This window comes from Crotalus tigris, unplaced genomic scaffold (genome assembly GCF_016545835.1).
Source record: "Crotalus tigris isolate CLP2741 ecotype Arizona unplaced genomic scaffold, ASM1654583v1 scf7180000021570.357645, whole genome shotgun sequence".
Taxonomy (NCBI): domain Eukaryota; kingdom Metazoa; phylum Chordata; class Lepidosauria; order Squamata; family Viperidae; genus Crotalus; species Crotalus tigris.
In genome coordinates, this window is record NW_024098569.1 from 10,337 (window position 1) to 25,332 (window position 14,996).

The window sequence follows — 14,996 nt, forward strand, 5'->3', positions numbered from 1 at the left end:
GAATTGTTTTGAGGAAGAAAGGAAGGAAGGAAAGAAGGAAGGAAGGAAGGAAGGAAGGAAGGAAGGAAGGAAGGAAGGAAGGAAGGGAGGAAGATAAGAGGTGGAAAGCAGAAAGTAGGAAAGAAGGAAAAAAGGGAGGGAGGAATAGGAAAGGAAGGAAGGAAGGAAAGAAAGAAGAAAGGAAGGAAGGAAGATAAGAGGTGGAAAGCAGAAAGTAGGAAAGAAGGAAAAAGGGAGGAATAGGAAAGGAAGGAAGGAAGGAAAGAAGAAAGGAAGGAAGGAAGGAAGGAAGATAAGAGGTGGAAAGCAGAAAGAATGAAAGAAGGAAAAAAGGGAGGGAGGAATAGGAAAGGAAGGAAGGAAGGAAGGAAAGGAAGGGAGGGAGGAAAATAAGAGGTGGAAGGCAGAAAGTAGGAAACAAAGAAGGGAGGGAGGGAAGGAAGGAAGGAAAGGAGAAAGGTAAATAGGAAGAAGGAAGAAAGTAGAGAAGGAAGAAAGGAAGGGAGGGAGGAAGGAGAGAAAGAAAGGTAAAAGAAGGAAGAAAGGGAGGGAAGAAACCTGGAATTAAGGAGAAGCTTCCTAACAGTGAGAAAAATCAACCAGTGGAACAGCATGCCACCAGAAATCGTGGGTGCTCCATCACTGGAGGTTTTTAAGAAAAGACTGGACAGTCACCTGTCTGAAATGGTATAAGGTCTCCTGCTTAAGCAAGGGGCTGGACTAGAAGACCTCCAAGGTCCCTTCCAGCTCTATTCTGATTGACTGATTATCCCAGCTGTAATGATGGTTCCGCAGAGGAAGACCCGGTAGGAAATCGAACAGATCCTATTATGGCCATCGCAACTTCCATTTCGTTGGGAAAGGCATGGTTACGACACAAACACACACACCAACAACTCAAAATAACAAACTCTTTTATCTTCAACCTCCCCACCTCCAATTCCAGGCTCGGGGCCTCGGCCTTATCCATAACGCTGGCTCTTATTTCTGGGCCTCGGCTGGGCCTGGTGGTTTAGGAAGGCAGTCCAGAGAGAGAAAACGGGAGATACCCTTTGGGGCGTCTTCAAGGGCAGGCCCCAACTCAGGTTGAGCTGCCTTTTCCCCAGCAGAGACGACATTGCTGGTTTAAGGAGGAGAAGCAAAAGGATCTGGGGTGCTTGTCGACGTAACAGGAGAAGGAACGGGTGGGGATGCGGATGACCTAGGATTGCGAGAAGCAGCTCTCTTTCCGTGACAACGCAAGTAACCATGATTGATCCCCCAAACCAAACTGAACAGAAAAAAAAAGAAGGAAACCGTATGAAAAATCAGAAGAGGGGAAGAGGGGAAAGGCTGACTTCCCTTCCCCACCCAATCTCCAGAGATCGGTGGACAATCCCCTCGGTTCACAGGTCGCTGAGGGCCTTCTATCCATGACGTTCCTCTGCAGCAACCTCTCCATTCCTCTTCTGGAGGGCAAAGACTGAGGAGAGGCAGCCACTGGAGAAGAAGTTTTGTAGGGTTTTTTTTCCCCCACCCCACACACTGGTGGGGATGTCTGAAGGCAAGAGAGGAAATCTCTCCTGGCACAGCTTCTGCGTGAACCCTGGGCTCCGTTCGGCACGGGTGAGCCCCAGGACGGCGTGCCCTCAAAGCAGCAAAGCATGATGGAGGTGAACCCCAACGTTACTCCCACTCGGTTCATGGAGCAGGCAGCGGTACATTCTGGTTGCCACCAAAGAGGAACCTCGGGGACCCCCACCTGGACCTTCCCTGTCTTTGGGGAGTCCTCCTTAGAGATGTTCCTCAAATCCTTGAGGACGTGTTCCTCGGGGTTGGTGGGTCCGGCGGGCGAGGCTCGGAGACTTCAAAGCGTCTTCTGGTAGCTCTCCTTGGCAGCCAGTTGGAAACTTGCACTTGATGAAAAAACTGGACTGAGGCACGGCTTGGTTTTTTTTTTGTCTTTTGTGTTTGTGAGTATGTGTACGTGTGTGTTCATTTGCTTGTGTCAATCCCTCCCGGAAAAGTCCTCTAGTGGGGGGGGGCAGTTCTCAGCTGTCTATGCTCATGAGGGTTACAACTTGTTCAAGTTTGTAGGTGAGTTTCTGCTTGCCGGCTTGGTCGTCCTGATCCAGGGCTCCTAGGATCTGTGGAAAAGGGAGACAGGAGAAAGGCGTTAGTAGTGGACGGGACTCGTGTCCAGCTGAAAGGAACCACCCAAGGGATGGATGGATGCACTGGATGTATGGATGTGTGATGACCCAGGGCACAGCACCGAGGCAATGCAGTCAGCTGGCAATTCAAGCCGTTCTTTTATTGCTCCAAATTTTCCCCAAATGCTCCCACATTTGCTGGCAAGCCTCCAACAAAAGAACACACACAGACACCCCTTCCGCTGACTCTGGCTGAAAGTAGGTTCAAATACAGTCTGATTAGCATAAGGAAGTACTCAAGGCCATAGAGATAACAAGGAAGACAACATAAACTGCTGTTTGAATCCTAGCTTGCCTGAGCAATTTTCAAAAGAGAGAAGCCGAAATACAGTCCGAGGTCTTTCAACATTCAAGTAACGTGGTCAGTCAATCCAATGGTCCGAGTTTCCAGGTTTCCAAACAGAAGTCACAGAACAAGAGATCAGCAACAACACACAAAACTCCAAGGAATCAGCATTTGTTCCTGACAAATACCTCTCCACACAGTGTCTCCTTAAATCCCAGTCTCCAGGTGTGCCTTGTGGAGAAGGGCCGGACGCTCTCCTCCCAAGTAGCTGAGCCTGCCTGCGTTGTTCCCTCCTTCTCTCCACTCTCCGTGCTCTAGGATCAGGAGGGGGTGGCCCTTGCTCATTGCCTGAACTCTGCCTCTCCTGTTCCTCCTGTCCCAATCCTGAAGGGTCCTGGCCTGCCCTGGCCTGATCTTCCCCACATTCCTCTGAAGCCACAGACACCTCTCGCTCGCCCTCCACAGGGTCCCGTTCCAGTTCATTTTCCTCTACAGATTCAGGCTCCGACAGAGGCATGACAGTATGGATGTATGGATGGATACATCTTAGAGCAGGGGTTCCCAACCTGTGGGCCAGGGTCCACTACAAGGCTATGGTCTGCTGGCTACCGGGCTGCGGGACAGGCTGGCCAGTGCACGGACGTGTGTGGGCACTCACCCCCACTTGTGCTAGCACCACGGCTGTGTTGAAAATGAGGCGCTGCGCCACTTAGTGTGAAAACAGTGCATCATATGGCACAAAATGGGGCAGGGCTAGCGCCACCCTATCTGCGTTGTGTGCGTGCACACGCATAAAATGCTTCCTCCTCCCTTTACCTCCGATCCACCAACCAAGAAAGGCTGGGGACTCTGTCTTAGAGGTCCGTAAGCATGAGTTGTAGGAGAAGGAGAGGCAAAGCGTGGAGGAGTCGTCAAGAGAGGAATCAGCCTGGAGTCATTACGCTCCCAAGGTCACCTGAGTGGTGCAAATGGGTGTGGAGCCTTCTAGGAACAGATAAACTTTCAAATGGCCTTGACGACTCTCTAGAACAGAGTTCTCCAACCTTTCTGGCAGCCCAGAGGGGAAAGCTTCCAAATTACTGCATGCACGAACGCACGCAAATGGGGTCATGTCCACTGGTGCAGTAGTAGTGGCCGTGTTCGGGCATGTGGCATGCGCTGGCACCATGCACATGTGCGAATGGTTGCACATCCCCACGGCAGCTAGCGCCCATTCATGCATGCACAAATGGGCCCTGCACACATCCGTGCTAGCGGCCTGTTCACGCATGCTCAAATGGTGCACGCACACACACCCGCGCTAGTGTCCCCGTTCAGACCTACGTGTATATGCAAATGGGCCCGTGGGCATGAGTTGGAGGGAATAAGCGCTCACGTGTGCATGCCCTGGCCAGCCATTTCCACAGCCCACTGGCCAAGAGCCCACAGCCCGATACTAGGCTGTGGCCTATAGGTTGGGGGCCCCTGCTCTAAAAGAATGCAAATGACCAGCTGTCTGCAAGGAGTATAAGTCTTCCCGTTCCCCACCATCCAATCACAGCTGAAGAAGCTTCTGGGATGAGAAGCGAAACGTCTTCAAAGAAAAACAAGGAAGTCATGTTGGTTCCTGAAAAAGATGAGTGGACTTCAACTCCCAGAATCCCCCAACCAGCCCTGTTAAGTCCACCCATCTAAATATGCTGAGGTAGAGAAACTTTATTCCAGAAAATTCCAGGAAACGATTTGCAGAACGTTTATGCCTGGAATCGAAAGACAACCAATTGCGAAACAACAATGGTCCTCCGGCTTTTATTTCACAAGAACGCCACAGAAGTGGCTGAAGGCCAAAACAAAATGTCAGTTCACCCTTTGGGACAGCCAGGCCTCACCGCCCCACGCTCACCTCTTCGCTGTACTTGCCCACGTACGAGTAGATCTCGGAGAGTGCGCTCATGCTGTTGAACTCGTTCATGTGCATACGTGATTGCTCAGCTAGATACGCATTCATATCCTGGTCGCTAATCGCTGGCATCTTGCCTATATCTGAGTAGTACCTGGTGGGGAATAAAACGAAAAGGGTGAGACCCCCATAAAAAAAAGGCTTGATGTACAGAGAACAGAATAACAGACCTTGGAGGTCTTCTAGTCCAACGCCTGTTAAGCAGGAGACCCTATATCGTTCTGGACAAATGACTGCCCAGTCTCTTCTTGAACGCCTCCAAGGTTGGAGCACCTACAACAGAATAACAGAATTGGAAGGGACGTTGGAGGTCTTCTAGCTCAACCCCCTGTCATGCAGGAGAACCTATACCAGTGGTGGTGAACCTATGGCACGGGTGCCAGAGGCGGCACTCGGAGCCCTCTCTGTGGGCACACGCACCGTCTCCCCAGCCCTGCCTCCTCCCACGGCCCCCTCCTCATCAGCAACCCCCCCCAGAGGAGATTCGCCCCTGGGCGAGGCCCACGCAAAGCAGCGCAGCCAAGGACATGGTAACTGGGCAGCAGGGACAAGACTCTGCTCTTGGGCCACGTCGCGCGCAGATGATGCTGCGGGGCATGGGCAGAGGACGTGACTGCCATGGCGCTGCTGGGCTGCCTGGGTGATCTGTGGGGGACCGTGGAGGTGGTGGGTGGCCCAGTGGACAAGGCAGAGCAGGGACAGGGGTGGGGGGGCGGTTTTTGGACACTCAGTCTCTAAAACAGCGGTTCTCAACGTTTGTGTGATGGCGACCCCTGTCCACAAACGTTATGCGCATGCGCGGCGCGGCGCCGCCCCCACACAGCGCGCATGGGGGCGGGGCCCCACGCGCGGCGCGCATGCGTGGCGGGGCCCCCCACGCGTGGCGCGCATGCGCGGCGCCACCCCCCGGAGGTGCGGCGGCGCCCCCATGCGTGGCGCGCGTGCACGGCACCGCCCCCCGGAGGCGCGGCGCGCCCCCAGAGGGGACAAAATGGCGGATCGCCGCCTTTGGCAACCCCGCAAAAGAGGTCGATCGACCCCAAATGGGGTCGTGACCCATAGGTTGAGAACCGCTGCTCTAAAAGGTTCGCCATCACTGCCCTATACCATTTCGGACAAATGACTGTCCAAACTCTTCAGTGTTGGAGCATTCACAAGTTCTGGAGGCCAGTCAATCCACTGAAATTAAATGTTCTCTTTGTTGGGAAATTCCTCCTCGGTTCTACGTGGGTTTTGTCCTTGATTAGTTCCCATCCATTGCGAGAAGTTTTGATAAAGTGTATTGAGAACTGAGTGTCCAGCTTGATGTTTGCTTTCCTGGTGCAACAAGTATCGCTTCTTAACTTGCCAATGAACTTGGGGGGAGGATGGGGAATTGGAATGCAGGCTACAAAGGTAAAGGAGGCAGACCTTGAGAATCAAGGACGATTCATCAGGTGTCCGACTCTATTCAGAGACATTTTCTCATAACAATGTAATTGCACCTAATTGTTCAGGGATGGGAAGGGGAATTCTATGTCTCAAAGGTGTCTGTTTGTTTGGGTCTGTCAGTTGGAACCTTGACATTGAGCACTCCAAAGTTGCCCCATTAGCACACATTCCCTCTTTATTTCCATTTCGCTAACGCGCTCCCACTCTTCCAAGAATACGTTTTGCTCATCCTTTCCAGTGTTAGTCAACAGAAGAAGATCTAGACCAGGGGTTCCCAAACCCCGGTCCGTGCATCAGTACTGGGCCGCGGCATGCCAGCAACCGGTCCGCACAAAAAAGCAAAGCCCCATCCGCGGGATGCAGGCAGCACACAAAACCATGCACCCTCCAGTCCGTGGAAACACCTCTCTCCACGGACCCCGGTCCCTGGTGCCCAAAAGGTTGGGGACCTCTGATCTAGATGACCCCAAGAAAAGATACAGGCCCACGGATTCCCCATTTCTGGTGCCCAACCTTTATGGCTTGGCGGCCCAACCGGAGGGAGGGAGAGGGGAACCAGCCTGTCGCTTGCGCAAGTCAAGCAGCACACGTGTACCAGCCAATTACTCATGCAGCCCAGTTCTGAATCGGGCACAGCCCGGTATTGAGCTGTGGTCTGGTCAGTTCATGTCCTTACAACTGTTACAGAATCCCCCTGTATCATGGGATCAAAATTCAGGCAATTGACAACTGATCGGTATTTACGATGGTTGCAGGATCGCGCAGGGGGTGGGAGTCCTGTGATCTCCATCTACGACTTTCCCCAGCCAGATTCAGCCAAGCAGTCAAGGGGGGAATCTGGATTCGCTTAACGACCATACGGCTCGCTTAACAACCGCAGTGATTCACTTACCAACCACGGGCCCAAAGGGTCATAAAATCGGGCCCTGCTCACTCAACGCCCGCCTTGCTTAACAACGAAAATTCTAGTCCCACTTTGGTTCATAAGTTGAGAGCTTAGCCGTGTAGAAAATGGAGGGATTTAGTGAGCAGGGTTGTGAGAACAATCGTTGTTTGCTCTCAGCTGCAACAGCTTATTGCAGCTAACAGGGCTTTGACATCCTCCTAATGCGGCGCAAAGATTTGTGCGTGGGGACCTGGGCTTTTTCAGGAAGCTGCTACTTCAGGGGTGTCCCCTGCTTCTCCCCGGCTTTTAAGTCTGTTTGGGCCGTGGAGGACAAGATTTGCAGAAGGTAATCTGTCACTGTCACCGGCAGCTGGGCTCCGCTGTCAACTGGTTAATTAGACGCCATCATTTACATTTTTAATTCCCGCAATCTGACGTTTCGCACGCCTGCCGAGAAAGAGCGGCACGTGTTCCACACGCCGCCGTCGTTCCCCCCAGGAGCATCCAGAGTTTGGATGTCCGCAGAGAGAGAGAAGGGGGGGAAAAAAGTAAAAAAAGCAGGAGCTGAAATCGAGGACAGGTGAAGCCATCAAAGTCACCTGCAGAGTTTGGTTCCTTCCCTTTGTTCGACGGTCACCCCTGCCAAAGGGACTTTAAAATAGAAATGAACAATTTGTGACCTCAGTCTAATTTCAGGACACGTAGTCCTTGACGTACGACTACACCTGGGCTCCAAATTTCTGTTGCTAAAATGAGGCAGGCACTGCTCCGGCAAGAACATTGAATCGGGGGTTGTCGCTGGAGTAGTGTGTGTGGGATGTGTGTGTGTGTTATTATTTTATTGTTTTTCCTCTTGTTATTTTTCATTTTTTATAGGGCAGTGGTGGCGAACCTATGGCACGCGTGCCAGAGGCGGCACTCAGAGCCCTCTCTGTGGGCATGCGTGCCATGCCCCAGAGACGGCACTGTCCCTCTTCAACCAGCCGCCCGCTAACTCGCCGAGGTCCCACGTGGCCAGATGCATCCCGGCACAGCTGGTTTCCCTCCCTCTGTCCCATTCCTCCTGGCCTCACATGCTCTCCTTTTCTCAGGCACGACCCACTGCATTGCCTCCTCAGCTGTTGACCGGCCATCCAGCTCAGAGGTGGCTTCTTTGAATTGCTGGCTGCAGGCTGCAGAGCCTCAGAAGGTGCTAGTCGAGGGGCTGGCAGGCTGTGGCAGTTGACGGACACCGTCGGGCCCCATGCGCTCGCTGGCCTCTGTGTGTGGGGGCCAACGGTGTCAGGCAGCAGCCACCCCAGCCCTTGCCTTGTCCCGTGGCAATGGCACCCCCGCCCTGCCTCGCCTCACCCTGCAGGACAAGCCTCCTGCCTACCGCCCACCTGCCAGAGACCCCCTGAATCTCCCCCAACCCTGCCCACCCCTCCAGGCATCCATCCCCATGAGCAACATTGAGGTGACCACGCCCATCTTGACCACAGCCACCCAATCTGCCATGACCACCACAGCCATGCCCACCCAGTGGGCCATGCCCACCTGGCACCCAGCGATAAATAAGTGGGGTTTAGGTTGCAGTTTGGGCACTCAGTCTCTAAAAGGTTCGCCATCACTGGTATAGGGTGTTTTTGTACTTATGTAGAAAACGGTTCAATCCCGAGCTACAGATATTCTCTTCTTTTGGAACGGGTGAGTATGTTTAGAATATAGAATAAGAGAGTTTGGAAGGGACCTTGGAGGTCATCTAGTCCAACCCCCTGCTCAGGCAGGAAACCCTATACCAGTGATGGCGAACCTTTTAGAGACCGAGTGCCCAAACTGCAACCCAAAACCCACTTATGCATCGCCAGGTGCCGGGTGGGTGTGGCCCATTAGCTGGGAGTGGCCAATTGGGTGGGCGTGGCCCATTGGCTGGGCGTGGCTGTGGTAGTAACAGCAGACTGGGTGGGGCTAAAAAGTTCAATCAATCAATCCCAACTTTGCAGGATCTTTTTTTTCCCCGCGAGAAGTTGAAATTGACTGATTGATTGGACCTTTTTTTTTTTTTTGCACACGGCGGCAGAGGCCTAAAGCGAAAAGGTTTTATAAAACCCAGCTGAAGGCTGAGGACTGGGGCAACAGCACATATGCCCACAGAGAGGGCTCTGAGTGCCGCCTCTGGCACCCGTCCCATAGGTTCGCCACCACTGCCCTATACCATTTCAGATAAATGGCTGTCCGATCTTTTCTTAAAAACTTCCAGTGTTGGAGCATTCACCGCTTCTGGAGGCAGGTGGTTCCACTGGTTAATTGTTCTAACTGTCAGGAAATTCCACCTTAGTTCTAGGTTGCTTCTCTCCTTGATTAGTTTCCATCAGTTGCTTCTTGTCCTGCCTTCAGGTGCTTTGGAGAATAGCTTGACTCCCTCTTCTTTGGGGCAGTCCCAGATATATTGGAACACTGCTATCATGTCACCTTCGTCCTTCTCTTCATTAAACTAGACATACCCAATTCCAGCAACCGTTCTTCATATGTTTTAGCCTCCAGTCCCCTAATCATCTTTGTTGGTTTTCTCTGTGCTCTTTTGTCTGTTGTAGGGGGCAAACCAAGTCCCCCCACACAACACTGTAGGTTCCAGGCAAGGAGGAGAGTGACTTCTGCTCCTCCAAAATGACCTGCTGAAAGGCAGTCATGCACTTTAGAAATATTCCCTGCTCGCTGATCCTGCTGAGTGGAACATGAGAACGCGCACGGGTATTATACCCGATTAAAAATGAATGGTGCTCGCGCAAGAAAACCAACAGTGACATAATCCACTTTGGAGAGGCGGGCTGTGTTGTGAACTGTTTATGAACTGCTTTGAGGCACTCAGTGAATCAGAATCAACCCAGTGGAACGTTCCCATTTAACGTCCCTCCTGGGAGAGGAATGCAAATGATCGGATTGACTATCCAAACCCAGTTTTCTTCCGGCCTGTTGCATAGACTAGAGAGCTGGCAACAGAATAGCTTGAATGCTTGCCAAATCCAAGCTAATCTATGATAAGGGGAGGGGGCATTTGTTTGTTTGTGTGTGTGTGTGTGTGTGTGTGTGTTTGTGTGTGTGTGTGTTTGCAGCCTGTAACAAGACAGCCCCTGATCTAACCGTCTTTCCAACAGCAGGGAGGGCAGAGCTGGCTGACAATGGGTTATCGCTGTGACGTGCAAAGCTGTGGTATATATTGCAAAATGTTCAATCAGTATCTGCTAGCTTAGGGGTCCCCAACCCCCAGTCTGTGGACTGGTAGTGGGCCATGGCATGCCAGCAACTGGTCCGCACAAACAAGCAAAGCCCCATCCGCGGGATGCAGGCAGCACAGAAATCCACACACCCTCCGGTCCGCGGAAAAACCTCTCTCCATGGAACCGGTCCCTGGTGCCCAAAAGGTTGGAGACCTCTGTGCTAGCTGATTTCCTCCAGGCCTGCCTCCAATAGCTGGGTGGTTTTAGAATAAAGGACACTCCCCCGGAAAAAAAAAATCAAGCTAATTCAAATCCAAGCCTGGCCTATAGGTCCAAAGATGGTCATGTCAACAATTGTTGGGGTGCAAAAACCGTAGCGATCCACAGGTTAGGAGAAGGGGACCTGGAGGGGGACACCGCTGATGTTGGAGAGAGCAACGTATTACAGGTAGGTCCTTGACTTACAATGGTTCGTTTAGTAACCGTTCAAAGTTACAACAGCGTTGAAAAAAAAGGGACTTACACCCATTTTTCACACAACTGTTGCAGTATCCCCATGGTTACGGGATCAAAATCTGGACGTTTGGCAACTGGCTCCTATTGATGACGGTCGCGGTGTCCCAGGATCACGGGATCCCCTTTTGCAACCTTCTGACGAGCAAACTCAAGGGGGAAGCCAGATTCACTTAACATCTGTGTTACTCACTTAACAACTGCACTGATTCATTTAACAATTGTGGCAAGGAAGGTCATAAAATGTGGCAATAGCAGTAGAAATAGCAATAGCAGTTAGACTTATATATCACTTTACGGTGCTTTACACCCCTCTATAAGCAGTTTACAGAGTCAGCCTGGTGCCCCCCAACAATCTGGGTCCTCATTTTACGACCTTGGAAGAATGGAAGGCTGAGTCCACTTTGAGCTGGTTTGGATCGAACTCTTGGCAGTTGGCAGAGTTAGCAATAGCACTTAGACTTATATACCGCTTCACAGTGTTTTACAGCCCTCTCTAAGCAGTTTACAGCTTCAGCCTATTGCCCCCAACCATCTGGGTCCACATTTTACTGACTTCGGAAGGATGGAAGACTGAGTCAACCTTGAGCCGGTCAGAATCGAACTGCTGGCAGTGAGCAGAGTCAGCCTGGAATAGAACATTCTAACCACTGGGCCACCCCAGCAAAACTCACTTAACAAATGTCTCCCTTAGCAACCTAAATTTGGGGCTCAATTGTGGCTGTAAGTTGAGGATGACCCATAAGTCTGAACTCCTTACAGCAGAAGATGGAAATTAAACTGAACACGTTCCATACATACAAGAGATCTGACACCCTGCCCCACCCATAAATGCTTTAAGCCTTATCTCAGACATGTCAAACATAAGGCCAGGGGGCCGGATGCGGCCCGTGAAGTGGTTTCATGTGGCCCGCAAACCCACCCTGGAAACAGTGAGGGAACGGCCCCCGCTGCCTTGGCCCTGGCCCAGGCCGGCCGGGAGCCAATGTACAATTTTGTGGTGGCCATCTATGCTGAAACACGTTCAGTCTTAGCTCCACAAGGCGGTCTGGAAACAGCGAGGAACCAGCCCCTGCCGCGTCGGCCCCGCCCCTGGGTGCATGCTGGGGAGAGGTCACCCTTTGTGAGGAATGAAGAAATGCATCATCGCCTGGAAGTGGCCAGCAAATGGCCCCCACCTACTTCACATATCCGGCTTGATGGGCTCCGGGGGAAGGGTTTCAGCAGGCAGTGAGGCTCCTCCAGTGGGCCATGCCTTGGCACTTGCCCCGGTCCCCCCCCTTTCTGCCAGGGACCCTCAGATCTGTTCCACTCCTGCCCTGGCCCCCACAGGCACCCTTGAATCGAATGATGTAGAGCTGGCCATGCCCACCCAATGGGCCACACCCACTCCATCCACACCCATCCAGTAGGCCACACCCACCCTGGCCACACCCACCTCCCCCCCCAGGGGCAACCACAATGCTTACGCGGCCCTCAATGAAATTGAGTTTGACACCCCTGCCTTATCTGGTCTTTCCCAGGCAAAAGCTACCAGTCGGGAGATTCCTGTAATGGGCCACAGAACAATAAAGTAGCTAGTTCAGGGGTAGGCAACCTTGGCTCTTTTATGACTCGTGGACTTCACCTCCCATAATTCCCGAGCTATGCTGGCTCGGGAATTCGGGGAGTTGAAGTCCACGAGTCATAAAAGAGCCAACGTTACCTACCCCTGAGCTAGTTTGAAGTCGCATACATGTAGTCTAGCTGTTCAGCTCCGATAGTTTCTCCTGCGTTCCTCTTCTCTTCCGCTCTCCCTCCTTCTCCAGTCATAACTCAGACGCTCTTATGTCCTGGGAGAGACAGCCAGCAAGAGATGGCCCTTGTGAAGCTCTTCCAATATCAACCTTGAACGGCATCCAGGATGGCCTGACAGATTAATTTGCAAAGAGCTGGCTCTGGGTGCCTATTCCTGTCAAAGGCTCAGAGATACCTCTATTACTCTGGAGCCATCAAGCTTCCCTCGGAAAGAGGCTGGAGGACACGGGCTGGCTCTGACAGATCTAGGCTCTGTGTTTGTGTAATTGACTTCTCCAGTTGAGGAAGGACTCTTAACGGCCCGCTGGGCTTCAGGCAAGAGGTGGGATATTTTGAAGAGCATTTCTTTCCCCGTCTTGCCATCCAGACTGGACTCCAGGCGGCTTACAGGAAGATCAAATAATATAAAACATTAAACGGATCAATATTTGTGTTGAAGTTAACCAAGATAGCTGAGTGAGGAAGCAGTGTACAACAGGGTTTCATGACAAGGAGTAGGGGTGACGTGATAGCAGCGTTCCAATATCTCAGGGGCTGCCACAAAGAAGAGGGGGGGTCAAGCTATGCTCCAAAGCGCCTGAAGGCAGGACAAGAAGCAACGGATGGAAACTCATCAAGGAGAGAAGCAACCTAGAACTAAGGAGAAACTTCCCGACAGTGAGGACAATTAATCAGTGGAACGACTTCAATCCTTCTTTACTCTAGACTTTGTTGTTGTTGTTAGCTGTGAAGTCGTGTCCGACCCATCGCGACCTCATGGACAACGTTCCTCCAGGCCTTCCTGTCCTCTACCATCTTCTGGAGTCCATTGAAGCTCACGCCTCCTGCTTCAGGGACTCCATCCAGCCACCTCATTCTCTGTCGTCCCCTTCTTCTCTTGCCCTCCGTCTTTCCCAGCATCAGGCTCTTCTCCAGTGAGTCCTTCCTTCTCATTAGGTGGCCAAAGGACTTGAGTTTCAACTTCAGGATCTGGCCTTCTAGCCATACCCAATTCTTGCATATGCCTTTTTTCATATGTTTTCGTCTCCAGGCCTTTAATCATCTTAATTGCTCTTCTCTGCACTTGGACAACCTGTTGTAAGTTTGGCAATGTTGCAAAGAGGGCTTTTGCACAAGAGACCTCCAGAAGCTTCGGGCCAACTCTCAGGGTGCAGAGACCCATGTGTGCCTGCGCCACGAGGAAGCCTTTCCTTCCTTTGACTTGGTTTGACAGCTCATCGAAATGCGAAACTTCATTAACGATTATTGCCTCTCCTCGTGCTGTAATCTACCAGGGTGGTCCGGGTTTTTTTTTTTTTTTTCCGCTGTGGCATGGAGCTAATTATCTTGTGAGGGCCTTTGGAGGAGGTTTCTGCTGCCGCTCGTTACGAAGCTCGTTAATAATCATTTAGCATATGAAACGCCGGTAATGAGACCATGTGTTGCAGACAGAAGATGGCAATTACGGGGAATGACATATTTACGCAACCGCTCTGCCGTTCAGGTGCAAGGGGGCATGCAAGTCTTCATCAGAAGCTCAGAAGAACCACAAAGTCAAAGAAAACACAACCAGGTGATGGTGGCAACCTAGTGGCACCAACCTGTTTTGATGGTTGAAATCCATCTAGAAGAAGACAGCGGAGCTGATGCCCACATTACTAAGGATATCAACATGGGACATTTTAGCTCAAGGGTCTATTACAGTGATGGCGAATGTGTTAGAGACCGAGTGCCCAAACTGCAACTCAAAACCCACTTATGTATAGTCAGGTGCCGGGTGGGCGTGGCCCATTGGGTGGGCGTGGCCCATTGGGTGAGCGTGGCTCCAGTGGTAACAGCAGACTGGGCGGGACTAAAAAGGTCAATCAATCAATTCCAACTTTACGAGATCTTTTTTTTTCCTGAGAGAAGTTGAAATTGACTGATTGAACCTTTTTTTTTTTTGCACACGATGGCGGAGGCCTAAAGCGAAAAAGTTTTATAAAACCCAGCTGAAGGCTTAGAACTGGGGCGACAGCATGCGTGCCCACAGAGAGGGCTCTGCGTGCCACCTGTGGCATGCGTGCCATAGGTTCGCCACCACGGGTCTATTATATAGGTAGTCGCCGACTTACAACAGTTTGTTGAACAACTGTTCCAGAGTTACAACAGTTCTGGGATTTATGACCGTTTTTCACACAACCATTGCAGCATCTCGTGATCAAAATTCAGACGCTGGGCAACCGCTTCATATTTATGATGGTCGCAGTGATTTCCTTTTGTGGCCTTCTGACAAAGTCGACGGGGAAGTCAAATTCGCCTGACAACCATGTGACGAAAGGAAGAAGGGCAGGGATTCACTTATCAAATGTGGGAAGAAAAGCCATAAAATGGGGTGAAGCTCACGTCGCAAACGCCTCGCTTAACAACATAAATTTTGGGCTCAACTGCGTTGGTAAGTCGAGGACGATCTGTATTGTCCACTGCAAACAGCCCGACCCGCATTGTGTAATACTAGCTACTTTATTGTTTACTGCCTGTAACACAGGAATCTTTCCAGACAGACAGCTCAGCTGGGAAAGACCAGATGAAGCCGAAGCATTTCTCAACCTTGACCACTTGACACCCCAACAAACAAAGTGATTATTTATCATGAGCTCAAGCAAACAGATTTAAAGGCCTCACGTAAAAAGCATCCATAGCAACCGTGACCACTTGACAAGGGAACAGAAACATCTGGGTGTGTTAGAGGCTGGTTGCAGCGTAAACTCTACTCCTTTAGTTAGGAAGTGCTTTC

The 14,996-nt window shown here is 51.5% G+C and overlaps 1 protein-coding gene across 1 annotated transcript in view; it reads right to left on the reverse strand.

Moving 5' to 3' along the window:
- Positions 1-654: 654 nt before the first annotated feature.
- The window catches only part of LOC120296812 (plexin-A4-like), a 203,047-nt gene continuing 188,705 nt past the window's right edge, over positions 655-14,996 (reverse strand). The window contains exons 29-30 of the mRNA XM_039318823.1: positions 4,361-4,511; positions 655-2,126 (exon numbers count right to left, since the gene is read on the reverse strand). Of these exons, the coding sequence (XP_039174757.1) occupies positions 2,031-2,126; positions 4,361-4,511 (247 nt within the window). The 3' untranslated portion in view covers positions 655-2,030. The remainder of the gene's footprint in view (positions 2,127-4,360; positions 4,512-14,996) is intronic.